A 27328-nucleotide genomic window follows, 5' to 3' on the forward strand; every position below is an offset into this window, starting at 1 on the left:
AAGTAACATGTTTAAGAACTTTATAAATTATTAAACTAGCATATTTGTATTTTTGGGGCTTACTAGCTTATTCCTCTAGGTAATGACAGAGTAATTATGGTACCTCTCATTTAACTTTTCCTCTTCTTTTTTCCAGAATTCGAACTTTGAAGTCCTGAAATTGTAGCTATTTGATAACAAACTGAGCTGTGATCTCCCCTGAGCTTACAATGCAAGCAATTCAAACAGTGGAAAAAGAAGTAACTCTTATAAAGGAAACACTTTTCACAGAATCTTTTATAAAGAAAGAGGAACGTAGCAGATCCACAGTGCAAAAGCAACTGTGTCAGGAGCAGCCATTGGAAGGAGCTGTCTGCAGCTTTCAGTGCTGTACTGAGCATGTCCCAGTAGAGCACTGTGCAAGCAGCATATTATGCAAAAAGGCAGCTCTAGCAGATGGGGGAGAGGCACAGCAAGCATTTGCGTCGCTTGCATCACCACCGCCTGAAAACAAACCTGGATTGCTAGAAAGGAGCTCGCCGACAGGCCAAGTGAATGAAATCCAGCAGCATGGCTTGATTTCTGAAGGGGTTGGATTGCTAAAAATCATGGGGAACCAAGATGGGAAGATAAAGAAAAATTCAGGTGATGTATGTGAAGGAGGAGAGGATGCGTCTGGGCCCAAGGATACAGAAGGCACAAAGAAGGGAGCAGGAAGCAAAAAAGGACTGGGGAAGCATGGTAAAGGAAGTGAATCTGGCAAAAAGAAGGGTAAGTCAGACTCTCGGGCCTCAGTGTTTTCAAATCTGAGGATCAGAAAAAATCTGTCCAAGGCTAAAGATGGGACCAGTAGTTCAAGGGAGGATGTTTTAGAAAGCCAGGCCTTGCATACAGGGGAGCTGGACAGTGCTCATTCAATTATTAACAAAACTCCGGATATAAGCATTTCTGCAGATGAAGCGGGTCTCTCGGACACAGATGTTGAGCATTTTGAAATTACAAATGAAACTCGCCCAGCTGCTGCAGAGGCACAGGATGGACAAAGGACCAGCTCTGGCTCTGATACAGATATATACAGTTTCCATTCAGCCACAGAACAAGAGGATTTGCTTTCTGATATCCAGCAAGCTATTAGACTGCAGCAGCAGCAGGGGGCAATTAACATTGGAACTGAGGAGCAGGTCACCAAAACAATGGATCCACACATGGCTAATTCTCAAGCAGCCCCCTTAGATCTTGAACGGTTTCTTTCAGTGACTAGCAGTGACAAAGAGAGTAGCCCAGAAACTGAGCTGGCTGTCTCAGCAATATCTGAAATTACAGAAACCATTCCCCACAGTGAAATTGAAAGTGAACTGAAAGATACAGCAAATGTAACAGCGTATCCTGGTAACCATTTATTTGAAACACAAGAACACAAGCTATGGACTGCTGAACAGGAACATCTTGAGGCTGAAGTGAATGCTGTAGCTAGTGAACTCAAGGATTATCCACATTTAAATGCAGCAGTGGCAGAAAATGGGTCTCACATAGACAGTTCTGCATTCCATTTTCTGTTCCCAGCAGCAGATTCGGAGACTGAAATTAGTGAAGTACAAGCTGTTGATTTCCCAGGTTCTGGAAGAGATGATGATTTTTCAGATGCAGGCCATGATCATGCTGCTGAGACTCAGGAAGGCAAATGCAGTTTATCAGCCAGCCAAGAGGCACTGGAGAGTGGTTTTTCTACTGAAATGAAAAATGGCACTTTGTCATCTGGGGAGATAGTGGAAAGTCCTCAGCTCAGTTCCCGATGCTTTAAGCCATACCTAATTAACCCATGTTACATCAAAACCACAACTAGGCAGCTGAGTTCTCCCAGTCAGTCACCTTCTCTTTCCCCATCCCAGAGCCCACTTTTTAAGAGACGACACGAGTCCTTCCACAGAAAAGAGAAGGAATCAATCAAGAAGCAAAGGTCCGTCAGTTTGGCTGGTTATTTCAGTCGATCAGCAGACTGGACAGAAGAGCTATCTGATCACAAAGGTGAAATATCTAAAAAGGTTGGCTCTGCAGACTTACTGGAGTACAGGAGGTCCAGGGAGAGATTGCAAGAAGAAAGAGAGCCTTTGACTCACTCAAGGAAGTCCTCAGGGGTCCAGGCTTCTACTGATAACTTTCCCAATGTCTTTACAGGTGAGTTACTTTTATTAAGTTTAGTAAAGTGACTTTCTGGGTGAAAATCTTACAAGTATACATTTCAGACCTCCAAAATAGCATGTGCTAAGTTTAGATTCAAATCTTATCTGTGCAAATTAAGGCCCCAACCTTGCAAACACACATGCTTTTTATGCATGTGAGTGATGCTGCTGTGGTCAATGGGACTACATGCAGTCATAACATTAAGCATATGCATAAGTGTTTGCAGAGTTGGGGGCTTAATTTGCTGGATCAGTATTTAATGCTTTACAGTTTCTCCACAGGTAAGGGTATTAAATATATTGAGAATTTGTAGTTGAAAACTGTTCTAAAATGTTCTGTCACAGGTAAGTTGGCTCTCTGGGTGTATAGAACATTCAGAAAAGAAACTTTCGTGTGTGTTATGTGTCTATTGTATTGCAGTGGTGCCTACAGGACCCAGTTGTGATTGGAACTCAGTTGTGCTGGGCACTGCACAGATATGGAGTAAACTGTGGGAGATGAACATTGAGTCTCACAATATAGATTGATTGGTCAGCATCTACTTATTCCAAGTTTTAAACCCCTCCAAAATAGTGGATCTGTTGGACCTACTTGATGTTAGACACATTTACATATCTAACAGTAGCACTATTCATTCCTCTTACAAGAAGAGGCATGTGGTACAAAATGGAATCAGGAGTTCAAGCACAGAAGGGCCACACTGCAGAAAACAGGCTTTAAAAGCTTGTGATGGAAAACTTGGTGGTTTTCGCCTGTTTGCCATGCAGGCTACATTGTGTAACTCATTCAGGTGTAACATATTTAGGAAAGCATTCACTGATCTTGCCTGTTAGGCATCTTATAGCATTATGTCAGAAAGCTTAGAAATGCCTATTTTAAAATAGCACGCAGTTTGATTGGAATGTTCTGTTTACTGCCCCTTATTTTCCTCTTTGTTTTTGGAGATATTGTGTGTGTGGTTTTTTGGTCTTTGTTTAAGTTGAGCCTCCAACAAATAGAGCAGGCCTGTGTCACATCTGTCACATATGTTCCCTAATTTTCAATACATCTCTGATGTTTTGGAAAACTATGTAAGTTATAAGATACTGCAGTGCTACAAAGTTTACACAAATATTCCTTTGTTCGATTGGCTTAATCTTACACACAAGCTAACACCAGGCTAGATTTGGAAGGAGATGGAAGTCATACTGAATACATAATTTTAATTTACCCATCTTTCAATGCTGTTTGAAAAAATGTTGTACTATTTTTAGCACCTTTATAAAGTGTGGCAGGTTTCAGAGTAACAGCCGTGTTAGTCTGTATTCGCAAAAAGAAAAGGCATCCGATGAAGTGAGCTGTAGCTCATGAAAGCTTATGCTCAAATAAATTGGTTAGTCTCTAAGGTGCCACAAGTACTCCTTTTCTTTATAAAGTGGTGGGTCTAATTTTGCTTTCTTAAAGAAACATTGTCATGATTTAAAAAAATCATATATAAGGCAATCGTTTTTACTATCCACAATTCTGTTTCTTTAATAAAAAGGTAACTGAAATATCTCCTTGTTTATAGCCAAGATTTTAACCTTATTTTTAATCATGTATTACCATTTGTGCTCCTCCTTTACCCTTCCTACTTCACTCAGTTTGCACAGTGCAATGTGACAGTTTAACTTCTTGTTTCTAGTCCTTTTCACTAGCTGTTCTTGTAGAACAGCACAGTACTCCTGGATTTGTGGTGTTCAGATTGAAATATTACATATTAGTCATGATTTTTATAATTCAATGAGTACATTTTTTTTTAAAGGAGTAGACTTGAGCAAAAATCCTCCATCTAAACTTTGGAGTCAGAACCCACATCTTGATCTGAATTCCACGTCCCATCTGCATTAGATTGAATCTGTGCCCATTTTCAAATCGCTCCCCATCTTCACCACAAACTTTGGATCTAATTTTAAAACTCCCCACATCAGAATTTTGTATTTGGCATCATCTCTATTTTATACTGGAGTTACTAAATCCTTTTCTAACAAATAATACATAAATATTTGCTGAAAGCAGTGTCTTAATAAAGCTTTATAATTTAAAAAAATCCCACAAACTTGTTCACTCATTTTCTCTCTCTTTCCCCTTTATGGTTGTACTTTTAGAATAGATTTTAGTTATGATAAAAACTGAAGTATTCTGGTTTATTTTAAGATCCTCTTTTCCATGGATAGCTTCTCATTTCTTACAAATATATTTTTTCTCATCCTGTAAGCACTTCTTGGTTTTCATTCCCTATATCTCCAACAATCTAAAGAGTGTAATTGTGAAAGGAGTAGTGTCCAATGCAGCAGTAGCTCTGTCTGTCATAGAAATTACTGTGACCCTCATTTGCATGCATATGCCAGCTGTCTGTGCAAGCAGAGGGTGATTATGCCTTTCATGTTATGCAGGATGGTTACGTTTAAAATGAAAGAACTAGAACTATAATTTATGCATAAAAGAACAGGCTATTGTCCTTTTTTATTGCCTGCAAATTGACAGAACAGTGTAAATAATAACAACTGGTGTGAAAGAAAATGGGAAATAAAGGTAACATTAACTTTCCCTATTCTCTCATATAGTATCAGAAAAGCTTCCCTTGCTTTCTACTAAAAAATATTCCCACTGAGCATCCTTCACAGCAACATTTATAGAAATAAAATATGGTATCTTCCTGACTCTTGAACAGTATGCTTTTTCTGAAAAAAATGTATTATTTATTTCCAGCAAATTTAAGTGTGGTTGAGGGATTGGGATTACTAAATAGATTTTAAGCAAGCAATCTTTATGGTTTCTTATGTCTCTTTGAAATCTAAGTATCTTGTCTAGAGCACTACATCTTGCTATGCAGCGCTTGCAGTCAGTACATAATATCTGCATTCTATATAGAATCAAGTCAAGTATTCCACATCAGTTCTGTTACTGATTTTAATGACAGCAGGTTGTGAGCACATGACTGGCCTAGTTTACAGTGTATTGTATTTAGGCTCTGTGCCCTGTGATTATTATAATGATCCACGTGTTCTGTTTTAAGGCTGTTCTAACACATGACATAAATAGTACTGAGCAGCTGAAATTGTAATGCTAATATATTTCATATTCTGTTGCGATTTTTTTTTCTTCTAATTTTTGATAGAATTGATTTAAGGAATTTTTCTTAGTATAGTATAAAAATTAATAGCTAGTGGTCAGGTGTCAAGCTGTTTTAGGAAAACATATGCAATATAGAAAAGGAGTACTTGTGGCACCTTAGAGACTAACCAATTCATTTGAGCATAAGCTTTCGCGAGCTACAGCTCACTTCATAGGATGCATACCGTGAAAGATACAGAAGATGTTTTTATACACACAGACCATGAAAAAATGGGTGTTTATCACTACAAAAGGTTTTCTCTCCTCCCACCCCACTGGTGCTATTACCAGCAGGAGAGTGGGGTTGGGGAGAGAAAACATTTTGTAGTGATAAACACCCATTTTTTCATGGTCTGTGTGTATAAAAACATCTTCTGTATTTTCCACGGTATGCATCCTATGAAGTGAGCTGTAGCTCACGAAAGCTTATGCTCAAATGAATTGGTTAGTCTCTAAGGTGCCACAAGTACTCCTTTTCTTTTTGCAAATACAGACTAACACGGCTGTTACTCTGAAGCCAGTCAATATGCAATATAGGTTGCCAAAAAAGCAAGTTTGCATATTTTTATCATTTAAATCCTGATTAACCATAATACCAGACTAAGCATGCTGTGGGGCAAGTTTATAGTTCATTCTGAAATTAAGACAGTGGATCCATTTTTTAAACCGATAGCTGTTTGAAATTGCAGCAACAGTAATTACAAGAGTCTAGATTTCAACATGATGGGCATTGGGAGCATTATTTTTCACTTATGGTCCCAACAGGACTAGAGCAGGACATGAATGGAAAAAATCAAATCCTGCAGTTTCTGGGTATGTTTTTGAATTGTTTTCCTGACATTAATAGAGATTTTGTGGTAGAAAAGTGGAATTGCTGGTCCCCAACATCAGAATAATGGACATAGAGCTAATAATTTTGATGAAGGCCTTTTTTTATTAACTGCATATATCATAGTATTAACCATAGCAACTTCGATAGGATTTTTAGTAGAAAGCTTTACCAGCTCTTTTCCTGTCTTTAGGGATTCACCCAGTCATTTCAAATGGTAACGTATTAATTTTGTTTAAAAAAAAACAAAAAAAACCACCCAGCTTTTGGCCTGACTGCAAGGTACTTGCTAAATTTGTTTGAATCTGTTTGAATTAGACACATGCATTTTTAAATGTTTGGTTTTTGTCTGTCTCTCTCTCTCAGAATAATTAACAATAATTAAAAACCCCTGAAGGCAATCACTTTTGTGGGCTTAAAGTCTGATTCGCTTTTACACTAAGGCTCCTTTACAGCACTCTGGCAGTAAATGTAATGTCACTTATGCACACTTTAAGGCCTCTCTATGCTGCCAGACACTTGTAAAGGGACCTTAGTGTAACTGAGAATTTGGACCGGAGTCCCTTGATTCTTTGAAATGTTTATAAAGTTTGGTCGCTTCAGAAGGCTATTGAGTGTGCTCAGAGAATTTTGTTGTAGTTTTGCTAGGTATTTTCTATTTCATATGACATCCTCAATGTGGATTTAAAAATATCATCCATCAGGAAAAAAATTGTTTATAACACTAATGATATTTTGTGCTCTAAAAGCTATTGGTAAATTGTAAGTGGTGTTTGTCAACAGTAACATAAAATATGTCCTTTATCAAGAAAAAATAAATGCAAAACCAATCAACGAGAGCTAAACTATCATATGTGTTTGAAAATGGACAGTGATGAGGCTTATGAAATAAATACTAATGCAGCACTCGTGTTGCCCTGACATTTTTGTTTCAAAACTGCCCGTTTGGGGGATTCTGGGATGTAAAGACCTATTACAACTTCTGTAATGTAATGCTACCCAAATAGTTGTAGGTTTCCTGATCACTATTTTTCTGAATCTTCATTAGGACTGTAAGATTGAAATGACTCTGCAGCTATATTTCTTACATGACTCTCTTTTGAGGAGCTAGACCTGAAACACAGCCTTGCTCCTGGGCAAGCTAGAAATTGTTTGGGTTGAGTGGTGAGCTGTTTATTGGGAGGATAAAAAAAAGTGGTGGTGGGGAAATGAGATCAGAGTTACAATAGGGTGTGTTAAAACCAGACCATTCTGCTTGGATCTATGTATGTATGAGACAACACCACTCTTATACCCTTGGTGTATAGTAAGTGGCTAGAACTAGTCATTAAAGAAGATCACATGCTTGACTGCTTTAGTTCTTGTTTAAAGAGAGAAACTGAATATTCAAATGTGAATAATTACATGAAATGACATTGACTGGATCTAATCTTGTTTTACTTTTTAATTAAATATGGATACAAAAATTTGACTATTTTATTTAGGGATTTTTTTTTTTTTAAAAGATTTGTTGTTAATCTTCCTAGGGCTTTTTTGTGGGTAGGGTAAAGCCTACTTTCTGAAGTAAAGCACTCATGCACACGCAAACTCTCCTTTGTTTTATCAATATTGGTGTGTATCTGGCATTGGAAAGGGCTTCTGAGAATATTTCACACTGCTTGTATGTTGTGGGCCAGATTCCGATCTTAACTGCAATGGTGTAAACCTGCCTAAAATATTCAATTGTACAGTGCTGTAGTTCCGCTCACAGTTTGGCTCTGTGTTCTGCTGTTCAGCCCCCACCACGCTAACTTGAGCTCTGCCACCTCAAAAATAGGGCTGGTGCTGACGGGGGCAATAAATGTGCATAGGTATTTCTCAGCGTGATTACCCAGGTTTTTGTTTTTAGCTGGCAAATTTGGGCATCTAAGTCCCTGACATTTGGGTGGATTTTTTTTATTATTATTATTATTATTATTAGAAACTTATCCAAGATAACTCCTTACTCTTTTTTGGCTTTTACTTCATTAACAAATACTTAGGTCACAGGTCCCGTTGAAACAGCTAGCAAGTCTGCAGCCACAAGGGATGTTGGCAGGGGGAGTGTGAATGAGATGTGCTTGCCATCAGGTCTAATTATGATTAAAGCATTGCTGAGGGCAATGCTGAGAGTTTTAAGGGTGTTGGGGAACCAATTGTATTAGTGGATCACTGTAACTGAGAGAACTCTTGAGCACTACTTGGGGGCATACCTCCCCCCCCCCACTTGCCCTCATTTAAAAAACAATGTTCACAGGGCCCTGGAAACAAAAGATTCGATAAACTGTCTCACTTACCATTGGAGCGACATGGGACTGTTACAGCATCAGGCACCTATTCAAAATTAAGTAAGGGCAGATACTCCTGGACTGGAGTTGAAATAGTTGCTTAGCTCTCTTTTTGGAATGTATTGTGTGAGGTTTCGGCCTTAGGTCTTTGTACACCTGTTTTCAGCTCCAACACACCCCTTTTTTGTTTTGCTACACACAGTGCATCGTGTAGGGAATGAATCATCCTACGTAATATTGTACGGCATGTGGGGTATCCATTATTTCACTGAGATAGAAGTAGGGAGCAAGTGGACTGCACTTAGGGATACTTAAGGATTGGCTTTGCATGTTCTAGTGTGAAAAGATTGGGCCCTCAGAGGGAACTGAAATGACTATTTCCCTTTTCTTCTTTGTGTGTGCAAATTTAAAAAAAAATGAAATTCCAAATAATTAAACCAAACCTCACTGTTGCCTTTAAGGTGTACACGCGCACACAGATCCTAAACCCCGTGCACACAGCGAAACACTGAGCGCACAAAAATTTGCACAGAAGAAATTTTTTTGCACACGGCCTATCAAAAATTAGAGGGAATGCTGCAGAACATGTAGGCTTACAAAAATATTCTACTGATTCAGCTAAGTGCCCATTTTTCTGCCAAGACCTGAGTTCAGGCTGTTGGGTTTCTGAATCCATCCTGCAACTCACAATGACTTTGAGCTGAAGTGCTGTCAAGGTTCCTTCCCCACTCTGAACTCTAGGGTACAGGTGTGGGGACCTGCATGGAAGACCCCCTAAGCTTATTCTTACCAATTTAGGTTAAAAACTTCCTCAAGGTACAAACTTTGCCTTGGCCTTGAACAGTATGCCCCCCCCCACCACCAAGCGTTTTAAATAAAGAACAGGGAAAGAGCCCACTTGGAGACGTCTTCCTCCAAAATACCGCTACCACCACCAAACTAATACTGGTTACTGGGGAAGAGCTGTTTGGACGCGTCTTTCCCCCCAAAATACTTCCCAAAACCTTGCACCCCACTTCGTGGACAAGGTTTGGTAAAAAGCCTCACCAATTTGCCTAGGTGACTACAGACCCAGACCCTTGGATCTTAAGAACAATGAACAATCCTCCCAACACTCGCACCCCCCCTTTCCTGGGAAATGTTGGATAAAAAGCCTCACCAATTTGCATAGGTGACCACAGACCCAAACCCTTGGATCTGAAAAAAGCATTCAGAAAAAGCATTCAGTTTTCTTACAAGAAGACTTTTAATAAAAATAGAAGTAAATAGAAATAAAGAAATCCCCCCTGTAAAATCAGGATGGTGGATACCTTACAGGGTAATTAGATTCAAAATACAGAAAACCCCTCTAGGCAAAACCTTAAGTTACAAAAAAGATACACAGACAGAAATAGTTATTCTATTCAGCACAGTTCTTTTCTCAGCCATTTAAAGAAATCATAATCTAACACGTACCTAGCTAGATTACTTACTAAAAGTTCTAAGACTCCATTCCTGGTCTATCCCCGACAAAGACAGAATATAGACAGACCCACAGACCCTTTATTTCTCTCCCTCCTCCCAGCTTTTGAAAGTATCTTGTCTCCTCATTGGTCATTTTGGTCAGGTGCCAGCGAGGTTACCTTTAGCTTCTTAACCCTTTACAGGTGAGAGGAGTTTTCCCCTGGCCAGGAGGGATTTTATAGTTCTGTATACAGAAAGGTGGTTTCCCTTCCCTTTATATTTATGACAAGAGCCTTTGCTCAGATTGATGTATTTTATCTTCTTAGTTCTGTAGTAGTCCCATAAGTACCCAGTTAGTTTTGGGCCCCAGTTGTGCTCGGTCTTGTACAATAATTCAAGGAGATACAATCCCTTCTCAAAAAAAAAATTGATTTTTATTACCCTAGCCTGTCAAGTGCTAGTTTTAACAGGAGTTGGACCTAGTGATTTTATCCTGATTCCTTTAGTGAACCAATCATTAAGTTAACATTTCAGTAAGGCAACATTTTTCTTTATCTACAAAAGTCATATGGCTATATTTGTGAGCACAAAATTACATAAGAAAATGTGATATGTTGTAATAGATTTTTCTCAACTAACGAACTGTTCAATCTTAATAGCCCATGTTTTTGTAAGCACAGCATTTAGCAACTCTCTCATCTCTTCCCCTTCCATTTATATTGAGAGTTATTGTTCTGAAAGAGACATGAATAAATCTTTATAGTCAGTTTGTGATTTGTGATGAATGTCCTCCATTTTGGGGTAGAAGCAAAGCGCGGAAATTAACAATAAAATATTTGCAAGCCAGCTATTGAGATGTATATCCTAGTGTTATGAGGCTGTCTTCTTGCATCTCAGAACCTTCTTCAAGCAAGTTGTTTCTTTCCACCCTGAACAATTTCTGTGCTGTTGCCTGATCCCAGAAGATACAGCTTTTGCTGTCATAAAGCACTCCCTAGCTTGGCAGTGAAAATAAGGAGGCCTCAATCCCCAGGTTTGAAGTAATTTTCCTGAACTGCCAGCTCTGTGCATCTGGTCTGGATGAAGTATAGCATTCTGTAGGAATTAATTATAGGAGGAAGCTTTGATTCTGTGGCATATTTGATGCTGAAGTCTGGATATGTTAACTGCCTCTCAGCTTGTCCCCAAAAGAAGCATAATGGATAGAATGCATTTGCAGGGGAAGAGTTAGGTGAAAGTGCAGTAGAGAGAGAGTTAACACATCCCCTCCTAAACTTTCACTCATAAGAAAAGAGATCGGTGCAAAAGATAATTCAGTGCCACAATAAAATGGATATTTGAATACATTCCTAGATGTTAGTAACCATCCAGGAAAATCGTATTTCTCACTAATTCACATTAAAAATAAGGAATCAACTCATTAATAGTCTTCTCTGGCATACAACTAGCATCTTCATAACAGATGATTTGCTAGTCTTATGTCATTCTGCAAAAAGTTTAAAAAAAGAAAAAAAAAAGGATAATATGCCTAGAGATACTTGAAGGAAATACTTGGTTATGTCAGTGTACAAACTTTAAGGCCCCAATTCAGCAAGTTAGGCATGTGGCTTTTAAGTAATATAAAAGTAATATAGGAGCTCACTAATTTGTGATACAGTTATTGGGGTGGAAGGAGTCAGGGTTTTGTGTGAATAAATGGTTAAATAAAGGGTGGACAAAGCAACACAGCTGAAAGTCGTGAAAATCATGTTTCCCTCCTGAATGCAACAGTAACTTTGGTAACTGAAAGCTTGTTGCTATGTGCTATAAGGGCCATATTCTCCCTTCACTGTTTGTATAAATACCTATTGGCTATGTTAAAAAATGTGTTGTTGATCCGGGGTAATTCAGGCCCCAGTGATATAGCCCACAGACAATAACTAAACATTTATTTTGGCGCACTTTACAGTGTGAGGTTGAAAACGCTGGCTAGCCCAGCTATATAAGCAATTAGGAAGTAGAGGGCATAGTAGGTGCATTAATAAAGTATTATTTTAAAGATTTTTTTATTGAAATTAAAAAGAATGGATTGCATTAGAAATATTGTATATAAAGGCTACTGGCAAAAGCCAGTACTATGCCCTATAAAAGACTGGCTTACTGTGTGTGTGAACAAGATGGCATCATTTGAAATCAGGGTATCTAAAGTGAATAATGATTTTTTTCCAAGTGTATGGGTGTTGCAGCAGGGCAACTTGGGCAAGTTTTCAAACAATAATAAATATGGCTGACTATGAAAACGTAAAATTGTACATAGAAAGGAGGCATTGGACATTCTTGAAAGGCAAGAAGTGCAAATCATGCAACTGCACAATTTGCATAGTAATGCATTGTTACTTTGGTATATTTTTCCTTTTCAATTGAAAAATCATTTTAATTTTTTCCTTCTGTTTCCTCATCACAGTGTCTGTTTCTCTGCTAGTGATGGGCACGCTGTAAGGGTCAATAAAAATAAAGACTTTTACTAGACATTTTAGGTGCCTTGGAAACTCAAATATAAATACAGCCTGGGAGAAACTCGAACACTGAGATGAAGGGTGGGGAGAGGGGAATGTGCTGCCTTAGCCAGACCATGGAGAATGCCAGGTTAACTCCATTAACAATATCTCAGACCCTGCAGAGGGAAGCCCTGAGGCTCCTGCTTGGTTTGTGGGGAGACTCTCTCCCCCTCCTGGGGGGTCTATTTCACATCCACCAACCCCTCCCCGAGAACTGCAGTCCTAAAGGCCACATCCAGCCCCTTCTCTGCCACTGCTGCTGGTCCTGTCCCTGTTCCTTCAGCCCTTCTCCTTCTGTGAAAGTGTAACACACTCACTTCTCTGGTCGGACAGGAAGTTGGGATGAGATGCTTTGAGTCTACCTATGTACTTTTAATCTCTGGTAGGTCTCTCCAGCCACAGACTGGAACCACCCAGCAGTGACCATGTGCACTAGGAGTGTTTGTGGGTACAGCATCCACCCCACATCCTGTTTTAGACCCTTGTTTCACCAGGTGATTCAGACTCCTGGGCTTCCAATTGGGAGAGAGCTGGGAAATCATGAGCAAAGGAAAACTCAGCAGGCCTCTTCCATATCATCCCCTTGCTTTTCAACGTAGAGAGGAAGGGTTTTTTTCTTTCCTCAGTTTTTCTTTCTTGGATTCCAACATCACAGATATCACTGAATGGAGAATAAAGCTTCAATGGAGCATAAAAGAACCAACTGCTTGAGGTGGGGACAAAACTTCCCTCATTGGTTCCATAATTGTGCATTATCGGGTTTCTTGCCCCTTTCTCAGAAGCATCATGTACTGGTCACTGTCGGAGACAAGTCACTAGAGTAGATGGTTTCATCCATTACGACCATTTTTATTTTCCTATAATGTTATTGTACCTTCATAAGAGAAATAGCCCAGAAACTTTGGAATCCACTATGTGAATATCATTTTGTATGATCTTTTTTGTTTGATCTGAGGTTATGTTTTCTGATTTCTAATCATTTATAGATATTAGAAATACCTAAGAAAGAATAAATTATTTCCCACTCCCCAGTAAGTTTTGAAAAGAAATTTCAGAGCCAGGAATCAGGGAGCAGTTAAAGGGAAGGAAGATGCCAGTGTTTGAAATATTTGTTTTGCTCTGTGTATGAAGTGGGAACACAGTGACTCCTTTTCAGCTATGCTGAATGTTATGGATCTGAGGCCACAGCTCATTGCTTTACAGATATTTATTTGTGCATCCACCAAGGAAAGTTACCTGTGAATGAAAATGATCCACTGATGTTATAGGTGATGAGAAGAAAAGCAGTATTTTTGCTTCTACCAGAGAGAAAACAGAGTAATGAGAGTTATGAAAAGTGGTTTAACAATACAATTGAAACCTCAGGAAGACATGATATAAAAATGTTTTGAAATTCAATTGGAGATACTCCAAGTAAATAGCAGATCTAATGAAAGTCATGTTAGGGTACTTTAGCACTCTCCCTAGAATGAAACCATATGTAACTGGTGAATTTGTGACTGTACAAAAACCTCAAGTTGGGGCCGCTGGTATAAACAAGAATCAATGACTTGAAAATGTATTTTCCAGTAGAGATGGACCCAGACTTTTTTTTTTTTTTTTTTTTTTTTGGTAAATGGCAGATGAAATGTGCAACAATTTGAAATGGAGCAGTTTTACTATATTGGATTATAAAGATCAGTATAACAGTTTGCACAGACAAAGGAAACCCTCAGTAACACCTTCCTAAGAGGCATCAGAATGACTTTATAAGACTAGACAGACACAACCATGGGTTTCTGACATGTTGTGAGAACTTGGCAAGGAACGCAGGTTTCCCACCAGAAATTACCACAGAAATAATAGTAAACCATTGCGCAGAATGAAATGGCTTGCTGAGAGCAACTGAGGACCTGGACAATCCAACATAGGAGTTGCCAGAGATGTGAGTGTTGCCTATACTTTTAAAACCAGAGAGAATATTTTTTTTCTTGCATACAAGTACTTATTAATGATCACATGGATAAAATGGGAACTGATCTGGGGACTCTATTCTCTAATTTTGGAGTGGCTGTGGTACAGAATCTTTTATAACATATCCTTGGAGTCTGCACTAGAATAATACAGGAACAGTACTGGCGACAAATCAAGGTCCCAGGGAAAATAATGTAACCTGGCTTGTGCTGTAAAAGAGAGATCTAGCATACTGTCATTATGCTATCCCATGTTACAATGTGTATGATTGAATTAGTTCCATGTTAATAAATTATCCAAGATCTTGATGAGCTGATGGGGACCAGCAGGGATAGGGATTTGTAAATAAGATCTAGAACCTGAGTTTTATGATCAGTGGTTGCAGGTGCTGTGCCCAAATATTATACAGCCAGGTCATGGATAATATAGGTTGAAAAACAGTGTCTCTGGTTATTTAACCCATTCTGTGGAGTTTTTTTTTTTTGGAGTATACAGCAGCACCCATTGTATTCATTTTGAAACCATATGCATTTGCAGAGACTGGCTTCATCTGTCATAAGTATAAAGGGAAGGGTAACCACCTTTCTGGATACAGTGCTATAAAATCCCTCCTGGCCAGAGGCAAAACCCTTTCACCTGTAAAGGGTTAAGAAGCTAAGGTAACCTCGCTGGCACCTGACCCAAAATGACCAATGAGGGGACAAGATACTTTAAAATCTGGAGGGGGGGGGGAACGACAAAGGGTTCTTTCTATCTGTGTGATGCTTTTGCCGGAATAGATCAGGAATGCATCCTTATAATTCCTGTAAAGTTAGTAAGTAATCTAGCTAGAACATGCATTAGATTTTCTTTTGTTTAATGACTGGTAAAATAAGCTGTGTCTTTTTGTAACTTAAGGTTTTGTCTAGAGGGATTCTCTATATTTTGAATCGGATTACCCTGTAAGGTATTTACCATCCTGATTTTTACAGAGGTGATTCTTTTACCTTTTCTTTAATTAAAATTCTTCTTTTAAGAACCTGATTAATGTTTCATTGTTCTTAAGATCCAAGGGTTTGGGTCTGTGTTCACCTGTACCAATTGGTGAGGATTCAAGCCTTCCCCAGGAAAGGGGGTGTAGAGCTTGGGGAGGGGGTATTTTGGGGGAAGACGTCTCCAAGTGGGCTCTTTCCCTGATCTTTCTTTAAAATGCTTGGTGGTGGGGGGGGCATACTGTTCAAGGCCAAGGCAAAGTTTGTACCTTGAGGAAGTTTTTAACCTAAGCTTAGAATAAGTTTAAGAATAAGCTTAGGGGGTCTTTCATGCGGGTCCCCACATCTGTACCGTAGAATTAAGAGTGGGGAAGGAACCTTGACAATCTCCATCGGGTTGGGAACCATGTTAGCAGTATCAATCTTAAACACCATTTACAATTACTGTTAAAAGATGGTTGGGCCCTCTACTGTGTTTAGACAAGCCATGCTGAAGCACTTTTGAGTCCTGTTGAAAACTAGCTCTGCTAACATGGTTTTTGGGCCTGAGCAGATGAACTCCAGGTTGGATGTGGGCTGATATCAGTCGTGGAATCCATTACTTCACTTGACAACAGTTAGGCTGCTGGTGTAAAGAGACAGCTGCCTATTATGACAAATATGGTCTCACTGTTTGCTTGTACTCTCCTGTCTCTCTATCCAGCTGTTGTCTTATAATTAGAGTGGAAACACTTTGAGGCAGGGACTGTTTTTGTTTTGTATTGGTAAATGCCTAACACAATGGGCTCCTGGTCCGTGACTGGGGCTCTTAGGTGCTACGGGAATATATTACTACTATTAATGTAGGTAATTGGGTAGAAAACATTTACTAGACAAATTCTTCTTAAGTTTACCTGTAAGTGGAGCTCAAAGCTTGAGTGTCAAAAATACTTTACCTTAACACCAAACAGACTGTTCTCGTGTAATATGCTTCTGTCATTTAAAAAAAAAAAAAAAAGGAAGGGTAACCACCTTTCTGTATACAGTGCTATAAAATCCTTCCTGGCCAGAGACAACATTCTGTTACCTGCAGAGGGTTAAGAAGCTCAACTAACCTGGCTGGCACCTGAACAAAAAGGACCAATCAGGGAACAAGATGCTTTGAAATCTTGGGGGGTGGGCGGGTGGGGGAAGGCTTTTGTTTGTGCTCCTTTGTTTACATCGTGGTTCTCTCTTGGGACTGAGAGGCCAGACAGAAATCCATCTTCTCCAACCCATCCTAATCAAAGTCTCCAATATTGCAACCAGTATAGGTAAGCCAGGCAAGGCGGATTAGTTTCTTTTGCTTTATGTGAATTTTCCCTGTGTTAAGAGGGAGGTTTATTCCTGTTTTCTGTAACTTTAAGGTTTTGCCCAGAGGGGAATCCTCTGTGTTTTGAATCTGAATACCCTGTAAAGTATTTTCCATCCTGATTTTACAGAGGTGACTCTTTTACCTTTTCTTTAATTAAAATTCTTCTTTTAAGAACCTGATTGATTTTTCATTCTTCTTAAGATCCAAGGGTTTGGGTCTGTGTTCAACTGTACAAATTGGTGAGGATTCTTATCAAGCCTTCCCCAGGAAAGGGGGTATAGGGCTTGGGGGGATATTTTGGGGAAAGACGTCTCCAAGTGGGCTCTTTCCCTGTTCTTTGTTTAAAACGCTTGATTCTGCATAAACACCAAATGGGGCACCAGGAGAAAGGGAATAGATGAGGTTAGACCATCCGCCTACCCCCATCTTTACCTGTTTGTAGAGTAGAGCCAACCTATTTGGATTATTATGGTAGGACCTGGGTAAAACAGAGGGGAGAATTGCCTTTTTCATTTGAAGCTTAGCATTTCCTTTTGGGTAGGCAATGGATGCAGGTATTGGCTCTTGTAGCCTGCAGTACAATAACTGAGAGAGCTTTTGTAACTGGATGAGCAGGATATAGCAGGTAGCACATTAGAGTGAGAAAACACTATCTCTAGGGGATTCAGATCTCTCTGAATTTTGGCTTTTGATACAATTCACCATGCATTTGGTGTTGAGAAGAGGATTAGTCGTCCATTTGTTATGTAACAAGATTGTGTGTACAAACTTTGTCACATTATGGGGGCAGGGCATGTGCAAAATGTTGTTTAGCCTTAAGAACGTATCTGTCAATGAAAATTCAATCTCTTAATCTCTTTATATAAAAATAACTTTGAGAAGAGCAAGACCTGAACCAATATATTCTAAGTCAGCAGAGGATTATTAGAAACTCTCTGGTGGGAAAGTGCAATAAATTCAGTCTCTAATCCTTGAATAATGTGTATAATCTCTCAATTCAGTCCACAGGCAAACCAGAAACTAAAATGCATGCTTATAACCATGGGTGGCAGGTATCGTAGGCAGGGTTAGGCTGTGCCTCACCAAACAGCCTAGTGTGGCTCTGCCCACACTCCATCCTCGGGCTAGGCCCCATCCTGCAGTTCCCATCCCTCAGCCCTGGCTGGCCTAGGCTGCCTGGGGCTGGTCATCCTGCCTCCTTCAGGGACTTGGGGTGGCTGGTGCTGCAGCTGCACCACCCTTGTGCCAGGGGTGGGAGCACTGGGGCCACGCCACCCGGCGTGGAAGCAGGGGGACGCAGTGGGAATGCGGGGCCTCGGGCTCAAGGGGAGGGGCTGAGGGCCAGCCTCCCTCAATGGCTGGGTCACTGGCCTCCCGTGCTTACAAGTATGTGCATTTGTGCAGGAATGGACACACATACATGAGTATCTAATAGCCATTTTACACTTTGAAAAACTCCCCCCAGCTCCCATAAAAAGTGAATGGAGTTGGGCACCTAACTCCCCATTTGTGCCTTTGAGAATCGCTGCCTGAAATCTGTAATACTAACAGATATTGTATTTGGGCTGACTGGCACAGATTAATTACAAAACTAGCAGGTTCCTTATCTTCTTGTTTTTCCTCCAAAGTGTTAACTAAACATTAAGGCTCTCATCTTGCAAGCAGATAAGCAAGTGAGTATTACATGCCTGTGAATTTAGGATTTACGTTAACCCTAATGGGACTGTTCGCACACCCAAAATTAAGCACATGTCAGAGGCGTAAGAGTGTGCAATTAAGCTCTAAAAAAACCCCTGTCAAAATGATTTAAAAAATTAATAGTGATTAATCGCAAGATTAAAAAAGATAATCACGATTAAGCACACTGTTAAACAATAATAGAATACCAATTTAAATTTATTATAAATATTTTTGGATGTTTTTCTAAATTTTTCAAATATATTTATTTCAATTACAAGGCAGAATGCAAAGTATAGAGTGGTCACTTTATATTATTATTTTTATTACAAATATTTGCACTGTAACAAAGAGAAACAAAAGATAGTGCAAGTCAAAGCATGAAGGGGCATATGAATGTTTTTTAGCATATCTGGCACATAAATACCTTGCAAAGCTGGCTTCAACAGTGCCATGCAAACTCCTGTTCTCACAGCCAATGGGAGCTGCGGAGCTAGCACTCGGGATGGGCTGGGGGCAGCGTGCATTGCCACCGGCTGCGCCTCAGCCTAGGAGTAGCCGGGACAGGTTGTTGCTTGTGGGGAGCTGCCTGAGATGAGCACCCTCCTGCAATCCCAACCCACTGCCCCATGCCCCCTCCTGCACCCAGACTCCCTCCTAGCACCCATGCCTCGCACTCCCTCCTGCTCCCCACCTCCTTGTCGGCCCCATGCCGATCGGACTATAAACTGGAATTTCAGTGAAGATCAGAAATGCCGATTTATAGAGTTTTTCTGGTTGGTGATGTGCTAGATAAAGCTGTTTTTACTGTATTTGAAAATGTAGGAAAAACATGCAAAATATGTAGAATTTAAATTTGGTATTATATTATTGTTTAACACTGTGATTAAAAGTGTGGTTAATCATGATTATTTTTTAATTGAGTTAATTTGTTTTGAGTTAACTGCAATCAATTGACAGCCCTACTAAAAAATCAAGAAAAACAAAAGTGAAAGGTGATTGTGCACTATTAATTTTGTACCCCAGAATTTCAATTTGATATGTTTTTAATTATGCATGCATCTAAGTCTGAGCAAAAGTTGTCCGATGAGGTATTTAATCAATAGCATTTGATCATATTAGATTTCTGTAATTGAATACTCAATTAATGGCACAAAAACATACTGTGTTCCTTTTATTACTTTACCCACATGTGTAAAATTACTGTGCTTATAAGTTTGAGTATTTGTGTTTGTGAATAGAAACACTCCTTCTTCCCTTTCTTGATGGGGAACCTGCTGTAGTATCTTCAGAGTGCCTCATAATTCAATTATTTTGCCAGGGAATTTAGGTCAAGCATGCACAGACTCTTGACTGAAATGAATATAAAAAGGGGGCAGAGTATAAACTGTGTGTGTGTGTGTGTGTGTGAAATAAAGTTACAGATCTATGAAATAACTTTGTTTCAAGGTGTTCGGTGAATTGATTTAATCCTACTGACTTTTTCAAATATTTTGACGGACAAGTATTTTGTAAAATGTCATGCAGGCTTCTTGCAGTCTTACTCATAGCGTATTATTGCTTATAATACTCCTAGGACAGATACAGTGTTCACTTCTATAAGATTACTCTTGAGAATAAGTTACTCACTGGTATGATTAACAGTTGCACAATCAAGTGCTATACTTTCTGATGTACTGTATCTTTCTCCAAATTAATTTGTGAAACAGTGGTTAATGACAGAAGTAGGAATTGGAGGGGAAAAAGTGATTAAAAATCCCACTCTGCTTTGTTCATAAACTCTTTGAGAAAGAGAGTATCTCTTTTGTACAGCACGTAACACAATAGGGCTCCAATCTTCAGGCATTACTGTAATGCAAATAATAAATTACAAAATAAAAATCAAACTTAGCTATGCTGATATATCCATGTTCTTTGACTATGGTAAAATTGGACCATTTATTCCTCCATAATGATCATCCTTGAAAAATAAAATGTCAGGGTATGGAGTCAAGAAAATCCTTAAGGCTGGCTTTACAATTTTTGCACTGATTTTTTTTCCTTCCTCCTCCCCCCCTCCCCCCCCCCCCCCGCCTTCATTTATCACTCTTCAGTAACAGCAATTGTGGTTTAGGGCATTCTGCTAGTGGGAATAGATTATCAGTCCTGGATGCCCTGGAGTGGAACCCATTAAGTACTACAGTAATAGTTATAAATTGGCATCCAAATAAATTCTAATGCAGAACCCAGTGAACCAACTAAATTAGGAAATGAAAAAAGAATAAACTGATGGCGGACTTGATATAAACTGCAAGCCCTAAAAATAATGGCATAAAAAGAATTCACCTAGAATTTATCTTTTTTTGGGGGTCTGACTATATGGAGCTGGTTCACAGCCAGGGCCAGATTAACTCTCCTGTGGGCCCGAGGCTATTAGATTTTGTGGGGCCCCCGTATACAAGTATTTTACCTACTTTAAAACAAAATGATCACAATTATGGCATCGAGGGTATTAACACTGTCAAGGTTCCTTCCCCACTCTGAACTCTAGTGTACAGAGGTGGGGACCTGCATGGAAGACCCCCCTAAACTTATTCTTACGAACTTAAGTTAAAAACTTCCTCAAGGTATAAACTTTGCCTTGTCCTTGAACCCTATGCTGCCACCACCAAGCGTGTTAAACAAAGAACAGGGAAAGAGCCCACTTGGAGACGTCTTCCCCCCAAAAAATATCCCCCAAAGCCCTACACCCCCTTTCCTGGGGAAGGCTTGATAAAAATCCTCACCAATTTGCATAGGTGAACACAGACCCAAACCCTTAGATCTTAAGAACAATGAAAAAGCAATCAGGATCTTAAAAGAAGAATTTTAATTAAAGAAAAGGTAAAAGAATCACCTCTGTAAAATCAGGATGGTAAATTCCTTACAGGGTAATCAGATTCAAAACATAGAGAATCCCTCTAGGCAAAACCTTAAGTTACAAAAAGACACAAAAACAGGAATATACATTCCATTCAGCACAGCTTATTTACCAGCCATTTAAACAAATGAAAATCTAATGCATTTCTAGCTAGATTGCTTACTAACTTTTTACAGGAGTTCTGAAGAGCATTCCTGATCTGTTCCCGGCAAAAGCATCACACAGACAGACAGACAGCCTTTGTCCCCTTCCCCCCCCCCCCCGCAGCTTTGAAAATATCTTATCTTCTCTTTGGTCATTTTGGTCAGGTGCCAGCGAGGTTATCTTAGCTTCTTAACCCTTTACAGGTGAAAGGGTTTTGCCTCTGGCCAGGAGGGATTTTATTTATATTTATATTGATGACACGCCCCCAAATACAGATAGGGTGAAACACTAGCTGTGATTTCTTCCTGGAGTGTTAGGAGATAACAGAGTTAATAAAACACATGCACCTCTAAATATACTACCAAGTGTGTAAAGACTAACAATATTTTCCCCATCTCAAGGATGATTTTAACCAGTTGATTCTGGGAAACTTTCACGGGAGAGTGCACCAGCCACTTTGTTAGAAGCTCCTGAGATGTGTTGGATGTCAAAATCAAAATCTTGGAGAGCTAAACTCCATCGAATAAGCTTTTGTTATTTCCCGTGGCGGTATGAAGCCACTGTAACGCAGCATAGTCAGTTTGCAGGTGGAAACGTCATCCCCAAACGTATGGGCGTACGTTTTCCAGAGCGTAGACAATGGCATAACATTCTTTTTCACCGACTGACCAGTTGCTTTCCCTCTCAGACAGCTTCTTGCTGAGAAACACTACAGGATGGAATTCTTCATCCAGTCCTTCCTGCATTAAAACTGCTCCTATACCACGCTCAGATGCATTTGTGGTTACTAGGAATGGTTTGTCAAAGTCTGGGGCCCTTAGCACAGGGTCAGACATGAGTGTCGCTTTAAGCTGGTTAAAGACCTTCTGACACTCTTCGGTCCACTGAACGGCATTGGGCTGTTTCTTTTTGGTTAGGTCTGTCAGTGGGGCGGCGATTTGGCTGTATTGTGGTACAAATCACCTGTAATATCCGGCCAAGCCTAAGAAGGATTAGACCTGTTTCTTTGACTTTGGGACAGGCCACTTTTGGATAGCATCCACTTTGGCCTGTAGAGGGCTGATAGTTCCTTGACCCACCTGGTGTCCAAGGTAAGTCACTCTGTTTCAGCCTATTTGACACTTCTTAGCCTTAACAGTTAGTCCTGCCTCCCTTATGCGCTCGAAGACTTTTTGTAGCTGTTCCAGGTGTTCTGCCCAGGAATCCGAAAATATGGCCACATTGTCAAGGTAGGCGACTGCATATTCTCCCAATCCTGCTAGGAGACCATGTACAAGTCTTTGGAAGGTGGCGGGTGCATTCTGCAGCCCGAAAGGGAGTACATTAAATTCATACAGCCCGAGATGTGTGGTGAAGGCTGACCTTTCCTTGGCGGATTCATCTAGCGGTACCTGCCAGTACCCCTTGGTTAAGTCCAAGATAGAGATGAACTGCGCTTGTCCCAGTTTCTCCGATAGTTCATCTGTGTGTGGCATTGGATAGTTGTCTGGGCGAGTTACAGCATTTAGCTTACGGTAGTCCACGCAAAAACGTATTTCCCCATCTGGTTTGGGAACTAGAACCACTGGAGATGCCCATGCACTTCCAGAGGGGCAGATTACACCCATCTGTAACATATCCTGGATCTCCCGGTCTATAGCGGTTTTAGCTTGAGGAGACACCCGGTAAGGGTGGACCCTAATTGGGTGAGCATTACCTGTGTCAATGGAGTGGTATGCCCGTTCAGTCAGTCCTGGGGTGGCTTAGAACGTTGGTGCGTAGCTAGTGCACAGCTCCTTGATCTGCTGTTGCTGCATACGCCCAAGGATCATGGAGAGGTTCACCTCTTCCACACCACCCATCACTTTTCCCTTCATAGTAGACATCTTCAGGCCACCCAACGTCATCTCCTCCCTGGGCTGTAAACTGACAAACCTTTAATTCCCCTAAAACATCGTCCTCTAAAGCCCCTGTGTTAATCCAGCCCTGTTCACAGCCATAGTTTTAAACCCTGATTCTGCAGCACGTAGTAAGCTGGTCTTGAGCACATGATGTAGCATTCCATTTCAGTAGGGCTCTGTGCAGACACAGCAGCCCACAAACACACTAAATGTTGTAGGATTGAGGCCATAGTATATAAAATTGGTGTGTTTTGCATATTGTTCAGGAGAACCAAGCTGAAGCAGTGTTAGGGGAGAAGGGGGGGAGGAATTTTTGTGACTACCACTTTCCAGCTATTGTCTAAATGACCATAGTGTCATATGCTGATGAATAGCGCTTTTTATTTTATTGACTGTGCTATAAGAAAGGAAGACTTAATTAGCTTTCAGTGAATTGGGGGGGGGGGGTTAAGCGAAAACTTTTTTGCTAAAAAATGCAGATTCAGGTTGATCAAAGCATTTCACTTATTTGTGTCAATTTTACCAAATTGGTCTCTGGTTTAAAAATAAAAATCTGAAAAATCGAAACGTTTCAGGACTTTTAAAAAAAGGTGTTTCAATTTTTTTATTTGAAAACTTTTTGAAACTTCAGTCTTACTAAAAATATTCTTAAGTTCAAACAAAACCGTGTTTTGTTCAACCCAGAATAAACACTTTTTAACTTCTCGGAACTGCCCATGAACCAGAAAAATCTGTTATTCACACAGCTTTAATAATGAATGATTTTTTTACCCTTTTTATAACTTCTTCAGAGTTGTTATGGGTATTTTGAAAATATCCTTCATCATTATCCTCATTCTCCTTAATAGTAATAGGAGAATAGTAATAGGTAATAGGAGAAAAGGAAAGGGAGTGGCTTGAGGGATGGGGACAGGCAGAAAGGTCTGTAACCACCAAGGCACACTATGATACCGGAACCTCACAAGTCCTTTGTTGTCTAACAAATTAGGTGGGTCCTGAAGGGAAAAAATAGTTTTTGATCATGTAATTAAAGACCATATTCCTGCACAGAAAATCTGAATGCTGGCATGTCCTGATTCTTGAGTGCTTGACTTTGCAACCTTAATCATCTTTTTATCATGTGTGGGGTTTTTTTGGGTGCATACAGATATATCTTCTCTATTCTATAATATGGTTATTTCCTATTCCATACGGGTTTCTATAAGAAAATGTTTGTTTCCTCAGTTCGAGCTAAACATGGTGGGCTCTTGGTTTCAAAACTTACAGAATGATTGCTGTGTGGGCATTTCTAGCCTTACTAACATAAGTAAAAATAGACTGGGAACAAAGTTGGAGCAATTATAGTTGTTAAAGAAGAATGCTGTAAACACAAGCCGTTGTATCACTTGGTGTGATCCAGTGAACCGCTCCAGGCTTCAGGAATCACAGTATACTGAAATAACTCCTCACTCTGTTGCTATAAAAAGTCTGTTCAAAGTACTGAAGGCTGCTATAGTTGCAGTGGAAATTAGCCCTGAAGTTGGGTCAGAGGCTCAAGGCTATCTTTGGAATTTGGTCTGCTTAAGTTAGATATTCTAAAGGCCTGATTTTCCCTCCCTGCTCAGAAACACTGAGCACAACTTGTACCTATTGACTGCTCAGTCCCTCTTGCAAATACAATTCCAAGTGTTTAGGAGAAATTTGGTTACAAATAATCCAATAATATCATTTACAGCCACATTTACCAGTGTTAGAAACTATTTTATAACCACAGTTGGAAATAGTGAAGCAAAATTTTGGAAGGGATTGGTATTCTATAGCATGCTTTGGGCTAAAATAGTTGCTCTTTCTCCCCTTAGTCTCCCTGCCCCCTTTACAGCGTTGCCAGCTCTCATTTAATGCAAATCTCATGAATTGTGAATGCTTGGGGTTGGCAGTACTCAACTAACCAGACTGGACAGGGAAATTGAGCCAGACTATATGATCCTTGTGACAGGGACTACCTGTTTGTGTCATGAGTGGTGGTGACTGGTGAGCATGTTGCCGGGTTTTAATCTATTAATAAAAGTAGACCCCTTACTGCAAAACTCTTGCCAACCATTATTCTGGCAGCGCTGTTTTTGGCAACCCTTTTGGAACACTGTTGTTGCTTGAACCTCATTAAGGGTGGTACAGAAGGAAGAGAAATAGGAGCATGGGAGAGTGGAAGAAGATAATGGTGACAGGGAGCAACAGATGATGGAGTGGAGAGCAGCATGATATTTAGCAGGCTCAAGAAAAAACCTGAGCTGAATGATAGCAGCAACAGCTTGCACACTTAGAGAAGGTAGCAGTATCAGATTCTTGTTTCTTGAGCCAAACATGAATTATTATTAATATTTTATAAAGTGGAGTACTAAAAACCTTTTTTTCCCATTATTGCTGCTTTGGGGATTTATAAGGCCTGTCTCAGATTTTCTAAAATATACCTTTCTTGCTTGAGTTACTTCTTCGCTGGAGGTTGTTGGCAAGATCTGAAGACCTGAATGGTGATGAAACCTGTAGCTGTAACCTGAATGGTCATTGAGTTAGTATCCCTTCCCATTTCAATTTAGTATTTGGGAGAAAGGGAGTATATTAGATTATAGCCTCAAGTGATGATATGAGAACCAGAAGCTCTTCAACAACCTGAAACTCAAAATAAGTCATACAAAAAGTGGAAACTTGGTTAAATTACAAAGGACAAATATATTTTTAAAAAAACAAACAAACAGAAGCATGCAAAGGCAAATTTAGAATGAATTATTTAGGGACATGACGGGTAACAAGAAAACATCTTACGAATACATTAGAAGGAAGAGGAAGACGAAGGACAGGGTAGGCCCATTACTGCATTTTCTCTTATTGTCTTTCTGTCCTCAGTGAGTAATAGCTGGAGTGTTAAATGCCTTTTTAGTTTCAGTTTTCACCAAAAAGGTTAACAATGATCGGAGAACTAGCATAGTGAACATCAATGTAAATGAGGTAGCATCAAAGGGCAAAATAAGGAAAGAACAGGTTAGGAATTAATTAGACAAGTTACATGTCTTCAAGTTGGCAGGGCCTGGTGAAATATACCCTAGAATATTTAAGGAAATAGCGGAAGAGATATCTGAGCCATTACTGATTATCTTTGAGATTCCAGACGACTCGAAAAGGGCAGATACAGTACCTATCTAAAAAAGGTGGAATAGGGACAACCTAGGGAATTGTAGATCAGTCAGTTTAACTTAACCCAGAAAGATAATACAGCAAATAATTGAGATCAATTTGTAAGCACCTAGAAGATATGTTGATAAGCAACAATCAACATGGATTTGTCAAGAACAAATCATGTCAAACTAACCTAATATACTTCTCTCACAGGGTAACAAGCCCGGTGGATGGGGGGGAAGCAACAGACATGATATATCTTGACTTTAGCAAGGCTTTTGATACTGTCTCACATGACGTCATAAACTAGGGAAATTAGCCTAGATGAACTTATGTAAGGTGGGTGCATAATTGATTGGAAAGGTGTACTCAGAATAGTTACAATAGTTCACAGTCAAGCTGGAAGGACATATTGAATGGAGTCATATAGGAATCTGTCCTGTGTCTGGTTCTATTCAGTATCTCCATAAATAATTTGGCTAATGGCATAGATAGTACACTCATAAAGTTTGCAAATGGGACCAAGCTGGGACGGGTTGCAAGTGCGTTGGAGGACAGGGTTAGAATTCAAAATGATCTTGACTAACTGGAGAAATGGTCTGAAATTCAATAAGGACTAAGAAGGAATAATTAATTGCACAAATACAAAATGGGAAATGACTGTCTAGAAAGGGGTGCTGCAGAAAAGGATCTGGAGTTTATAGTGGATAACAAAGTAAATATGACTCCACAATGTACTACTATTGCCTGTGTGCCCCCCCTCCCCCAATGAACTTAGTCCTGTCTCAATGCAGGGAAATGGGCTAGAAGACCTATCGAGGTCCCTTCCACTCATACATTTGTATGACTCAGGTCTTCCAAAGAGCTGCTTGTAGTTCTCCAGAAAGAAAAGTGAAGGGAATAGCTGAAGT

The 27328-nt window shown here is 39.8% G+C and overlaps 1 protein-coding gene across 1 annotated transcript in view; it reads left to right on the plus strand.

The window, feature by feature from the left end:
* Nucleotides 1-335: 335 nt before the first annotated feature.
* FMN2 (formin 2) overlaps nucleotides 336-27328 on the plus strand; it is a 244214-nt gene continuing 217221 nt past the window's right edge. The window contains exon 1 of the mRNA XM_048843776.2: nucleotides 336-2154. Within this exon, the coding sequence (XP_048699733.1) occupies nucleotides 588-2154 (1567 nt within the window). The 5' untranslated portion in view covers nucleotides 336-587. The remainder of the gene's footprint in view (nucleotides 2155-27328) is intronic.

The sequence above is a fragment of the Caretta caretta genome, chromosome 3 (assembly GCF_965140235.1).
Source record: "Caretta caretta isolate rCarCar2 chromosome 3, rCarCar1.hap1, whole genome shotgun sequence".
NCBI classification, from domain to species: Eukaryota; Metazoa; Chordata; order Testudines; family Cheloniidae; genus Caretta; species Caretta caretta.